The sequence below is a fragment of the Python bivittatus genome, unplaced genomic scaffold (genome assembly GCF_059951505.1).
Source record: "Python bivittatus isolate LINGU-HERP-01145 unplaced genomic scaffold, Pbiv_v1 ctg000700_np1212, whole genome shotgun sequence".
Classification (NCBI taxonomy): domain Eukaryota; kingdom Metazoa; phylum Chordata; class Lepidosauria; order Squamata; family Pythonidae; genus Python; species Python bivittatus.
The window spans coordinates 104,064,669-104,078,033 of record NW_028277098.1 but is presented as its reverse complement, the minus strand read 5'-3'; the positions used below and the strand labels follow the sequence as shown (position 1 = coordinate 104,078,033).

The 13,365-nt window shown below is 48.8% G+C and overlaps 1 protein-coding gene across 1 annotated transcript in view; it reads left to right on the top strand.

The window, feature by feature from the left end:
* CTNNBL1 (catenin beta like 1) overlaps positions 1 to 13,365 on the top strand; it is an 85,602-nt gene that overhangs the window by 12,358 nt on the left and 59,879 nt on the right. Inside the window, exons 2-4 of the mRNA XM_088154147.1 lie at positions 2,905 to 3,090; positions 4,970 to 5,076; positions 9,564 to 9,705. Coding sequence (XP_088010273.1) covers positions 2,905 to 3,090; positions 4,970 to 5,076; positions 9,564 to 9,705 — 435 coding nt within the window. The remainder of the gene's footprint in view (positions 1 to 2,904; positions 3,091 to 4,969; positions 5,077 to 9,563; positions 9,706 to 13,365) is intronic.

Sequence of the window (13,365 nt, the reverse complement as noted above, 5' to 3'; positions counted from 1 at the left end):
TCTCAAAGAGCAGGTGGCCGCCATGGCTTGCGGGGCCTTTGAACAAATCCATTTTGTGCACCAGTTGTACTTGTTCCTGGCCCTGCTCACTCATGCTTTGGTGACACTTGGTTGGATTACTGAAATGTGCTGTACATGAGGCTGCCCTTGAAGACCACTCAGAAACTATAGCTGGTCCCTCATGCAAGCAAAAGGAGAAGGGGACGGCAGAGGACGAGATGGTCAGATGGCATCCCTGAAGCACTGAGCATGAAACTGAGCCAACTCAGGGAGGCAGCGAAGGACAAGAAGGCCTGGTGCGACGTGGTTCATGGGGTCACGAAGAGTCGGACACGACTTAACGGCTGAACAACAACCACCTGCAGCAGTGCGGGTAGTCGGTGTGTACCTCAGTACGTTAGATAACGCCACTACTGTGCAAGCTGTCCTGGTTACTGGCAGGGTTTCTGGTGCAATTCAGAGTGCTGATTGTGACCCGTAAGGCCCTTCGTGAAACGGGGCCGGGCTCTCTGAAGGACCGTCTATCTCAGCTGGGTTTGCCTGCCCAGCGAGGTCCAGCAGGGTCGGCGCACTCCAGGTCTGGCCTGTCGCGCAGTGCCATCCGGAAGGCCCCCGGAATGTGCTTTCTCTGTCTCTGCCCTTCTCCTGTGGAAGACCGCTGCAGACGGGGGCACGTGTTTTGGAAGCTCTGCCCCAGCCAGAAAGCCGCCGAATAAAAGAAGGCTGGATGGTCCAGAGGAAAGGAAGCATAGAGGCAGAGCAAGGAAAAGGCAAGTATAAAAGCACAAGGTAGCCAATTGCAAGTCCTCTACCTCAGGGTTCCTCAACCCCAGCAACTTGACGATGGGTGGACTTCAACTCCCAGAATCCCCCAGCCAGCCATGCCTTCATCTGCTCTACCTGCTGGCCAGTAACAGAGAGGAGGAAAGCAGAAGAAATTCCAGGGAGAGGAATTAAGGCAGAGCAGGGTTGGTAAGAAGAAAACATTGTCATAGGATAGTTATGCAATAAAGTATAGTATAGAGGAAATACTGTAGTAGTAACAGAGTATAGTTATTGTTATAGTAATTAGCATAGTCATATAGAAATAATAGTAATGGGAAGTAATAGTAATAGAGTGTAGGACAGAGGCAGTAGAAAGCACTCACGTGGAGACTGGTGACTTTCATATTTCACTTTTGTATCTTGGTTTTCCCCAAAGTCAAACATCTCCCCAACCCTCACGGGGAGATCTAAAAGACACCCGAGCCCAGAGTCCGGGGCTTCTGTGGCTCTTCCGAGCCTGGGTCCGTCTCACTGGGTGCGGTTCAGAGCAGAACCTGTAGTGAACACGCTCCCCCCCCCCGTCTGGAGGGCTCCGGCCCTTCGGTCCTGAAGACTTGCCTCTTCCCTTGGGCATCGTGCCAGGATGCTGCATCGATGTGCGCTAATGCACCGGAGGTGAATGCTGAGCCGGATGCCGTACAGATTTATATGTGGCTCCCTTGCGTGATGGTTTTCTTTTATGATTTTTTATTTTTGGTACTTGGCAGGGAAGAGGGAGGGAGGGAACGCATCTTGCAACTCTGAATTTCATCATCTTTGCCTAGGAATTCCCTGGTGTTCAGGTGCAAATGTGTGGGCAGCGTTAATACTTACACTCTGAGCTCTTTCATAATTGGTCATAATGACTCTGGTATTGCATATTAGGGAAGATGTCGCCCCTCCCACGCGCTCTCAGTCGAGGTCCAGGCTGATTGCAACTGCCAATAAAGGCCGTTTGATTGTGGGCTCTGAGGAAGCGGGCTGGCGTTGTAGGGGAATTTTAATTTAGCAACAGTTCTGGTGATGGAGGCTCCTCCATGGTACATTACTTTGTGTCTAACCACACCGTGTGTTCCCCTAAGCCCTTCATTACAGCTGTAGTCTCACTGCCTTTTTAATTAAAAAAAAACGAAGGGAGAAATACAGGAAGCAGCAGCTGGAGGTGTACATGGCCTTGAGAAGCCGTCAAAGGCAAATCTTTACAACCATTTTGTAACTTCTCAGTGGCCATTTGAAGCGTGCAAAAGACTTTTTCTCTGCACACAAAGATAGATTTGGGGGAACATTCTCTTTGCTGGAATGTTTTCCCCTTAATCAGTGGGTGAAGAAAAAATCATCACTTTTTTCTTACATCCAGTCTCTTTTTGGCGGGAAAAGTGGCTGAAACAACCCGAGGAAATTTGGGAGGAAGCTGAGAGTAAGGGATGCCCCCTTCCCACCTGTGGTTATCCTTGTGCGCGTGTTGTTCTTTTCTTGTCTCCGCACGAGGACACAATTTTTCTAGCGTGCGGTTCTGCTTGAGGCTGTCCTCCTCTTGGGTATTCTCGGCACGGGGGCGCTTTTCTTGCAGGCCAGGGGCACCGCCGGCTTCATCTTGAAGGCAAAGCCGCATTTCCAGGCAGCTGTGATATTTTCCCCCAGTTGTTCCGAAGTTGGCACTGCAGCCCGTGCTGCCCTGGCCTCTTCTTAGGAGGGAAGGAAAGAAGGAAGGGAGCGAGGCGAGGCGAGGCGAGATTCCCAAGGGGGGCATATTGGAGGCAGCTCTTTTCACATCTGGGAAGTGGCCGTGTGGCCTCTTGCCCTGGCAAGGGGGGGGGGACGCTGTCCTTCTGGAGGTTCTTGCCAGCATTTCCTGGTCTCCCTATGGCACAGGTGGGCACAAAGAGATTGCAAGGACCACCGGAGTTGTCCCCCATCCCTGTTCTGAGCAACTGAGCAAAATCCTATCACTGCTTCTCTTGCTGCTTTAACCTGAGCTCGGGATGTCTTTAAGGCTAAGACTCAAGCAACGACCTGGGTGGTGGTTTCCATTTTGGGCCTGTGAGAGGCGAGGATGGGTTGCTTTTCTTTGCTGACTGCTTGAATTTCTTCTTCGTAAAGCCAAACAGGGGAACAAAAAGAACACGTGAAGATGAGGAGGAGGATCTTAAAGTGCGGCACAAGCAAGCCAGTTCTCGGGAGCGTGGCCGTTACCGGGAAGAAGAGCCCCCTGCTGCGGAGGAGGCAGAAGATGAGAAGAAGAAGCTGCTTCACATAATTGAAAAAGGCGAGGAGGAGGAAGAAGAGGTGTGTTTCTCATCCTGCCCTTTCTTAGGTCCTGGCTGTTGGCAGAAACCAACATTTCGTTCCCTTCTGGTTTTGAATGGTGAATTTGACCTGCTCCATTGTGGAGAAGGCACCTCTTCACCTTGGGTCCAAGCAGGTCCTCACCTGAGAAGCCCAGTGCTTTGGAGACCCCCACTGACTGTCCTAGTGACAGCCGTAGCTCCTCTTACATTTGGGATGAAAGTCAAGCTCAGCGGTGCTTTGATGAATGACAGGTTCTGGCCGTGTACGCTATCCAGTGCCAGTTCACGTGGACGTGGAAAGCAGGAGCATTTCAAATCAGTAGTGCTTTTCAGAGGTGACAATTCACAGGGTTCTTGTTTTTGAAACACCAGCAACATTGCAAGGTTTTTAGGTGCAGTCATAAAACTCCATTTGCTTGTTAACTCTGTCAGTCTAGGGCAGTGTTTCTCAACCTTGGCACCTTTAAGATGGGAGGACTTCAGCTCCCAGAATTCCCCAGCCAGCTGGGAGCTGAAGTCCCCCATCTTAAAGGTGCCAAGGTTGAGAAACACTGGTCTAGCGCCTTCTTACATTATTTAAGCAGAGGGAGGGACCCATTTTTACTTCATTTGCCAGGTAAGACGCCAACCCCCACCAATTCTTACATTACACAGCAGGAGAGGGAGCAACAGGGTGGAATGGTGAGGCCCTCCCAGCTCTCTGTAGCCACAACTCTGGTGCTGGGAGCCCTGATCCTAAGATGCTGGCAAGCACCGCCTTTAGCCGGAGGACAGCTTGCGCCCTTTGCTTTACCAGGCAGCCGGAGAATGAGGGCCACGGGAGTGGATGCTTTAGAGGAGCAGGTCAGAGCACTCACCTGAGCAGGCTGCCACATGTCCAGGCATCTCCCAGATAGTGCTGGGGAGCCCCGGGTCCATTTCTGTCAGCTCATTCTGCCTCCCTCCCCAAAGCAGAGGGACTGAAAGGAAATAAAGAGAGTCCTGTTTTAAAAACATTATGGTTGGAAGAGAGAGCTGTCAGTCATAAATCCTCAGTTGCTTTCTCCTCCTTCCCTTTTCCTGCCCGGTGACCTCCTTTCATGGGGAGCTGGTGGCGGGACGGGTTGGTCGGAGGCTGTTTCCTACCCTCTCCGTAGGTGGATCAGCTCCAGAGGTTCAGGAATAGCTTACATCACTTTAGAGAAGTACCATTTGCCTGAAGACCTGCGTCTCTTCGAGGTCCATCTTTTGAAAGTGAAATGGGCCGTTTCAGCACTGAAATGCAGCAAATAAGTGTTATTTTGGCAGGGCGTATGGGACCGGGAGATGAGCAAATAGGGAGGAGGAGAGATTTTGCAAAAAATATCCCTCTGTCTTTTTTTCTCCTGCTTGTTACAAATGCAGACTCATTATATGGGGGTGGATATGAAGTTCCTCCTGGAAGACAGATTGAGAGGCGTGGTCCGTGTGCCTGTATGTGGGGGGAAGGAGGGGCACACAAAAGATCAAAGCTGTCATGCAGTGTTCTGTGCTGTGCTCTCTTGCTGTCCGCCCTCCCCCCCAGCTGAAAGGAACGAAAAGACGAGGAGGAGTTGGAAACTGGGCAACCATCTGGATGGTTGGGGCCACACTTTCTTGTAGGGCTGCTGCCAGAGGGAAATATTAATGTGGAATGAGCTGTACGTCACGTAAGTGGGCAACGCTGGGTTCCCCCCCCAGGCATTATTTGTCTGTCCAAAGGAGGGGGGATGATAGGGAGAGAGACGGAGAGAGAGAAGAGGAAGGTTGTCAGGGGGTTCTGATTTCCCGAACCCTTTGGAAAGAAGGGGTTCCAGCTGGGCTTGTGGGTGCCCGAGGAGGTTATGAACTTGCCCTGAGATGAGTATGTGTTTGGCTAGGAGGAGCCTTTGGATGAAAGCTCAGTGAAGAAGATGATCCTCACTTTTGAGAAGAGATCTTACAAGAACCAGGAACTCCGGATCAAGTTCCCGGACAATCCAGAGAAGTAAGTTCGGCTGGGGTTTGCCTTTTTCTCTAGGCCCTGCGCTCTGAAAGGCCAGGCAATTGGGCGTCATGCAGTGGAGGAAGATGGAGCTGGCTTTCGCTCTGGAAGACGTTCTTCAGAGAGGGAGAGGGAGAGGGAGAGGGAGCAGCCCAGGCATTTGCTCCAGAATTCCTTTCCCCTGGAGGCTCTGGCAGTTAACCCCAGGCTGGATTCAGAGCCAGGATTCTCTTTCCAGTGGTGGCTTTGGAGCTCTGGGCATACTAGATTTTACGCAGCCCAAGCCCTTTGCCGGTAATGTACTTGTGAAGTCAGAACGGTAGGGTGGCTTGGTTGTACTCCTGGGAACTTGGCAAGATGCAGTTCGGGTCTGCCTAAGTGAGGCTTTGCCCTCCGCTTCCGAATTAGATTTACAGTCCGGTCTTGCTGGATGTAAATCGCAGGTCATGTTGGAAAATAGCACAAGGGGCTGCTTTGACATTCATGCAAATGGCAATAATGAAGCAGGAAATGGCCTGGCTGAGGGCAAAAGCTGGTTCCACTCTGGGAAAAAGTTTTTTTTTTTCATTTGTCCTGATGCTGCAAGGATGGAATCCTAGGATCTTAGGATCGTAGAGTTGGGAAGCAGGAACTTGAAGATCCTCTAGTCCAGGGTTTCTCAACCGTGGCAATATTCGATTCCTGCCTTTGGAGCCTGACGTGAGGGAGTGGTCCCATTCCCTAGCACTCCAGAGAGCAGGACGAGGGGGATTCAAACTACAAGAATGCAGATTCGGGCCAGAGATCAGAAAGAACTTCCCAAGCGTGTGCACTGTGACATGAAGTGGTGGGCTCTCCTTCACCAGAGGTTGTTAAGCAGAAGCTTTACAGTCATCTGTCAGAGAAGCTCTGGTGGATCCTGAACTAACCTCCGGGGCAGTGTTTCTCAACCTCGGCCACTTTAAGATGCATGGGCTTTGAAGGCAGGTGTAGCGACCATCGTCCTCGTGCCCATGATGGCCAGGGGGCTCTCTTGCAGGGATTGGCAGTTCTGAGAGCTGCGTGGATGCCCAGAATGGCTTTCGGGTTATTTTTTCCTCTTACTTGAAAGTGGAGATTCCCCGTTCTGAAAGGGCAGAACTTCAACATGCAGGCCTCCGTTGTCTTAGCGGTCATCTTGAGGGTCCTTCGGTGCTCTGCTGGTCCAGAGTCTTGGCTTCAGCTTGTAAACTTAGGGTTTTTTTCCTGCTCTTTCTTTTACGTATTTGCAAATTCTCCTCCACACTGAAGTCCGTGCTTATAGGCTTTAGGTTGGTTGGTTTGTTTTTTTTAAATAATGGATGCATGAGTTATAAGCATAAGTGTTTCAAAAGTAATACAAACATAATATGGGATACCAGGTTTTTTACCCTCCCGCATCCCACTGGAGGCTGTGTGCAAATACTTCCTAGTTCTCTGGCGAGATTCAGCCCCAGATTGCCCGCCCCCTCCCCCATCTCCCTGGCGCTGCATCACTTTCAGCTTTTGAGGATCTGTTCTTGCTGAAAAATCTGTGCCTTCCTTAGCTTAAGAATTTTACGGCTTATCCTCTTCTGATTCTGCCTTCCAGTCCTTCTGTTTCTTTGATTTCTCTTTCCTACAAAAGCAGCATGAATGTAACCCTTGGGGGCATTCTGAAGCCTTAATGGTTGCACAGTCTTGTTGCGGTCCTTACAGCTTCCCTGCGAGGTAGGGTCAGAACTATTACCCTGCGTTACGGAGTCAGGGGAACCAAGCCTAGACATCAATTGCCGAAGGCAGCAACTGAGTTTTGCACTGGGGATTTCCCTGTTTGTAGGTCAGTCTCTGAGTTTTAGGCTCAGGAGTTTTCCTTCCCCAGCTTACGTGTTTTGGCCACCTGCATGTTCAGCGCACTCTCCACCTAGCAGGTGGATGGGAATGGCTTCGGCTGCACCTGCCTGCCCGCCTGCCTGCCCACCAAACCAATTTTTCATTCTTTTTACAATGTACCCAGGACTGCTGCATGGGCCAAACGGCCCTTTCAGCGGTACCTGACAGCTTGTGAAGTGCAGTTACACATTGCGTTCAGGGAACCTCGGGCAACGGGCCAAGCCAAGCTAGGTGGGGGGAGTCTTGCTGCTCTGCTGGAGACCTAGTTAAGTGGTGCTTTCTTGGATGCAAGAGCAGTTTCCTTGTTTCCTTCCCATTCCTTTGCTCCCTGGAGTCAGTTCTGAGCTCGTGGATTGATAACTCCCTGCTCCACAGCTGCCATGACTGTTCATCACCTGAAGGTTTTTGAGGCCATCTGCAGCAAAATGAAGCTCAGCATGCTGGTCCTGCCTCTTCCGCCCGAGATCGCCTTTCCCTCAGCGGGCCACCCTGGTTTCTTTGGTGCCACCTGAAGATGGCAGGATGTGCTGCTAAGCGTCCATTCCTTGCTTCGCTTTTCCTTACAAATGGCAGACTGCAAGGAGTCTGTGCCAAATTCCCCACCATCACCTCTGGTTGAACCGCGTCCCCTCCTGAATTTCAACCGGGCCCTTTTAGATGTTGTGATAGAAATAACACAAAATAGTCACTGTGCTTGTTTTGTGTGAACTTGAATACTAATTTGCAACTTAAGCAAGGAGGCCTGTCTGTTTTCTAGAAATGACACTGTTGGACTTGAGGTTCTGAAGAACTTCAGATAAGTCCAACATTGATTCTAGAACAGTTCATAAAGAAAAGGGTTTCTAAAGAACCGGTGTTGCCAGTCTAACCCTATTTCATCTTTCTTTTTAATCCGGTAACTTTATTCATAGTTATGGGGAAGATGTAGATTCAATATATCTTGATTTTGGGAAAGTATCTAAGAGAAGATTCTACATCGGTGGAGTGGGTTGTAAACTGTGTGGGCTGGATGGAAAATTAAAGGGATATGTATTTGTGTATATACTCTCAGTGGTTGCACATCAGAGTGGAGTGAAGTACCCAGTGGGGTGCCACAGGGTTCAGCCTTGGCCCTGTACACTTCAGTATTTTTATGGACTTGGATGAAGAGGTGGAAGGAAAGTTTAGAAGATTTGCAGTTGATACCAGAATGGGTAGGATAGCTAAAAGAGAAAGAAAATTCAAAATGTCCTTGCACAGATTAGAGAAGTGGGCTGACACAAGAGAATGAAACGTAGTAGAAACTTAGCAACTTTATGAACAGAGAGGGAAAGTTGAGCAAAATTGCCTGGTACTAAGGTTGTGCTGTTCTTCTCTTCGTACTTTCAGAAATGGGGTGGGAAGGGGTGGGTTATTGAAAACGTCCAGTCTTGGTCTCGTCTTGCATCCTCAGCAAAAGCCTAGGTGGAAAAGTGGGGCTTGTAAGGGCCAGCATAAAAAGAACATAACCAGGTTGACTCCCCCCTGCCCCCTTCTAAATAAGGCAAGAGGACAACAGATAACGTTTGCACTGTGTCACCAAGGTGAAAGCGCCTCCCCCTTTGGCACGGCAGCGTTTCTTTCCCCTTGTTCCGAAGAGGCTCAGAGTAGCCCTGTGGACCAGACAGCGAGAGAGCTGTCCTCGTTCACGGCTTCGCTGGTCACGGGTGCTGTGGAAATGTGGAATTGGGTTTAAGCGACTCTTTTGGGAGTGCTCTTGTTACTTTGGGATGTGAAGGACTCCCACCTGTCTGGGAGGCTTTAACTTGGATGCCCCCCTGAGCAGGAGGTCAGATTTCATGACCTCATGGGCCTCTTCCATCTCTAGGATTCTAGGATTATCACTTTTGTGCTGTTTTTTTAATCTACAGTATATTTCATTTATTTATAGATGAAGATAGAGATATATTTAATGTATAAAAGAGTGCGTTTTTTCTGGGTGTGAGCATACTAAACATCCGGAAAAAAAATCCGAACGATCCAATTTGGTTTGACTCAATTGAATTATCCCATGAAGAGCCCTGCCACCCCCACCCCCACCCACATACTCCATTTGGAGCTAGAAGAACATGTGGTGTCCTTGACACCCTGATCTGGCATCAGCAGCAACTTCTTGACGAAGAGCTGTAGCTCAGCTCCTGACATAGCCGTTCTGCTGACATTTGTGCTTTGGACTTGGCACAGTCCTCCACGTTTCAGTTTTGGAAAGGGCCTGGCCCCTTCCCGCGTGCTTTCTTCTCTGGGCGGCAATCCTAAATTAACTAAATTAAACCCAGAGTTGTTGAGAGTTGGGCAGCATACAAGTTTGATAAACTATTAAATTATGATTATAAAGTAGAGGGACCTGGGGAAGGGAAAGCTGAGGCCTGTGCAAACCCATGTCCTGGATCTGGAGAATGGCACAGGGCCTCTGGGATGAAAATGAGCTGGTTGGTGTCTGGATCTGGTCATGAGGATGATCGATAGCATTCCCCTCCAGGACAGGATAAGCATTATGCGGAATCCTCTGTTCCCAGGGGCCTGTTCTGGGATGTAGCCTGATTAGTCTCTGGGGAGAGGTAAGATCCTTTGGGTCCTGCTGGATTTTGTTCATCTGTCCACAGATTCATGGAGTCGGAGCTGGATCTCAACGACATCATTCAAGAGATGCATGTGGTTGCTACCATGCCGGACCTGTACCATCTTCTGGTGGAACTGAATGCCGTGCACTCGCTCCTTGGACTGCTTGGGCATGACAACACAGATATCCTTCCTGAGTGATGGGTTTCCTGTCCCAAGCGTGTGACCAGCTCTTGCTTCGTTTGGGCTCCCGTTGCGTTCTCATTGGGCTTTGTGGCCAACAGAGCATCTTGGGCTTGATGGGGCGTGAGCCGCCTTTATAAAAGGGATGCTCCACAGATAAATTCTGGGAGAAACCGAGCCTGGGGCAAGGGCTAAAATGCATCACCTCCAGGTAGAGTGCGCAGGCAGGCAGGATGGGGAATAATAATTCAGGCTGCTGATAGGCACATTGTTTGGATCGAGCAGGGAAAAGCGAGGCTGGCTAAGAGACACTTCCCCCGTTGTGTGTTCTAGACCAGTTGGAGCCATCTGTTAGCCCTCTTCGGAAGGCTTTCTCTCCCTCAGGAAATGAAGGCCAAATCTTTTGTCGCAACTATCCCTCTGTCTGGGTTAGCAGGCCAGAAATTTTCCTGGACCTTATTCCGAAAGAGATTATCAGTGCAGCCTCTGATGCCAGGTTTATCTGCCAGGTTAGAGGGCAGCTGGGAGTTCTGTGTGTCTGTTGCCTTGAGTGGACCTGCAACTGCCGGAGCTGCTGCGGAAAAGGTGAAAAAGCTTTGTTAAAATTGCCTGCAGGGCACTGGGCATTTAACAAATGTACCAGACTCCATCCGTCTGATGTCAGCCTGTTGCCTTTCCTAGTTACTGGTCAATACAGTAAAAAAAAATCTGTTTAAATTCTGGCCAAGAACGAAGAAAGAATAGATGAGGAGGCAGGGTGAAAAAGGAACAGGCTTGCGAACAAGGTCTGCATATGAAGATTTTCTTTGGCCTGGCTCACTTGAACATGCTGCATTATGAATATTTTTGGTACTCTGAGTAGCATGTGCCAGCTTGTGTTTATGAAAATGCATGTGCGTGTTGGGACCAGTAATTGTATTTAAGGCAGTTAAGCTAGGAGTGTCTTATCTTCAGTGCCGTTCAGAGAGAGATGGGTCTCATGTTTGCTTTGGTTGATCTGAGCTTGAACTATAGAATCTGATCTCTGCAACCGCCTCCCTCCTTCAGTTTAAAAAAAATAAAAACAGACCCGAAGTAAATTTAGCTAGAAATATTTCCTCTGTGTAAGCAGCTCTGTGGCCTTGGTTGTTCCTCTTTGCATGGTGTTCCTGGGGACTACAGCAGCCTGAGCGTGGTGTAGTTTGTCCAAAGGTTAACTTGGATTTGCCATCCACGTGGGAGAACATAAATGATGGAGGTCTTGCTAGTGACAGCCTTGAAGGGGAGAAAATGTGGTGTGTTCTGTCCCCACAGCCATGAGAAGCCGGGTCTGGGATGATAATTGCCATTGGTGGCCTGTCGGGATTTTCGTGGCCACCTCCGGCTTTTAGTGCTGGACTCATCCTTCATCCGTCAGTTAAACTGGAATCAGGGTCTTGACCTGTGGTCCTGGAGGAAGGGGCATTTGCAGGCGATTGCTGAAGCTCCTCCAAAGCATTAGAAGGCAAAGCATGAAGTACTGACAGAATTCTCTTGCGCAGAACCCCAGAGACTGCCGTGACACAGCCAGAGAAGGTCTCCTTCCGTCAGGAGCTTCAGAATTCTGGCATGGAATTCTGAGAAGCTGGTCTGAAGAGAATGCTAAGCAGTTCCTGTTGGATTGAAGTTAGAGCCCTGACAGCAAAGAGGGGGAACACGCAATGGATAAAATCCCTAGAAGCAAAGTTCGTGGACCAGGCAGCTCTCCTGCTGAAGGTGAGCCAAGATGCAAGCAGAAGATAATGCCCCAATAATAGTTTCAATTAGCAGAGGCTGAGAACTTCAGCACGTCCGTCAGCATCAGCATCCTTCTGAGGACCTTCTCTCTTGCTGCCAAAATAGGGCAGCTTCCAAACAGCTGGTGGGTAAACTCGGAATGTTCTGCCCAGTAATGACCACACGAAACCGGCTTGTTTTCTCCCTGTGCCTGTATGTGTGTTGGTAGCCAAGCCTGGGCCCGAGGCCAAAGTTGACAGAGACGAATCAGTCCTTCCCTCATCCCAGTTCACCTTTCCAAGAGGAACTAAAAGCACAATTTCTGCTTGATTTCAAACTGCTGTCTGCAAAGAAATTTATTCTATTCCGTCCCCCAGGGCTATAGTTTAAAACACCAAGGATAAATTGTGAGCGATTGTTCGGTATTCAAAAAACCTCTTGTATGTCTCACCATTGGCATATCAATTTACAGGACATACTTAAGAGTTTTGACATATAGCATCAAACTTCCCTGAGGACATGTATCTCCCTAGAGTCTTGAACCCACCGTCTTTATCTTTAAATCATTCTCTGAAGCAAAAAGCCTTCATTCTCTCTTTGTTACTAAAATTCACTTCTATCACTGGGTCCAACAGGCAAAAAATAATATCAAAAGATTATGAAGTTAGTTCAGCAGAGCAGAGCATTCACACAGGCACATCACTAATGCATTTCTACATCAAAGCTTGTCAGACAGTTGCTTAACAGGTCTGTCTGAACCATCCACAAGGAAGAACAAATTGGGTGGTTTATGTTGGAGACCTGAAGTGGCTTAAGCAACTCTCCCTTCTTTATTCACTTCCTAATCGTTCATAATTCATGTTCAGCAGCTATTTATGAGCAGATAATCTGAAATAAGTCACTTCTTTCCCAAGTAGTAAAATATTATTGCATCAAGCATCTTTATTAATATATATTTTCTTGAGATAGGATGTATTGGTCAAGTGACACTACCAATATCTGGAAAACCTTTGTTGTCATATTCCTCAGTTCTTCTTACTTAAGAATCCAGCAATTCATAATTCTGGTGGTCCTGGATTTACTGTTTTTGTGAGGCCTTGCCTTTGATAGGGACTGGGGTCAGAGTTAGGGTACAAAACACAGGTTGTTTTCTATCAAAAAAATCTTCCCAGAACCTTTTTTGTGTCACTGGCCTGTGACCAAAGGGTTTTCTTTGGGGATTTTCTATAGAGTATTTGATTTTCTAAGTTAAATGGTGCATAAGGAGCTTCCTTTTTCACAAAGCATGGCCTTAATCCCATCCATAACAACTAAGAAACCAGAGTCCAGCTCTTTCCTCCACTCGAAAGCTGTTTCCTAGCAGTTTGTCTGGACAAAGGTTGCAGAAGAAGGTCAGGTTTTAGATCAGTGTTTTTCAAACTTGGCCACTTTAAGATAGGTGGACTTCAACTCCCAGAATTCCCCAGCCAGCCTTGCTGGCTGGGGAATTCTGGGAGTTGAAGTCCACCCATCTTAAAGTGGCCAAGTTTGAAAAACATTGCTTTAGATGGTCCCCAACACTTGGGGAGAGGGGAGGAGGAGTTCATCACTTTATGGAAGAGTACCCAGTAGATCTTGGCTCCTTGCTGGATCTTGCTGAATTAGTGAGCCAGTTTGATCAGCGGAGCTCCTCCGTGCTCTTGGTAGAAAGTTGGGGCGGGGTGGGTAGGTTCTCCGGTGCTTATAAGCCAAGCCACTAAGAGCTCCGTAGGCCAAAGTAATGATCCTAGAATTGGAAAGTAGCCTGTTTTGCCACAGGGGAGGAAACAGTCAGAACTTCCAGCAGATCCTCCCTCTTGCCCTGATCCCAGTGAAGTGGCTTCCCCAGCAGATGACCAACTTGCTCCTCCTCTAGCTCTCTTTCTTCCAACACTCCTCTGCACCAAGCTT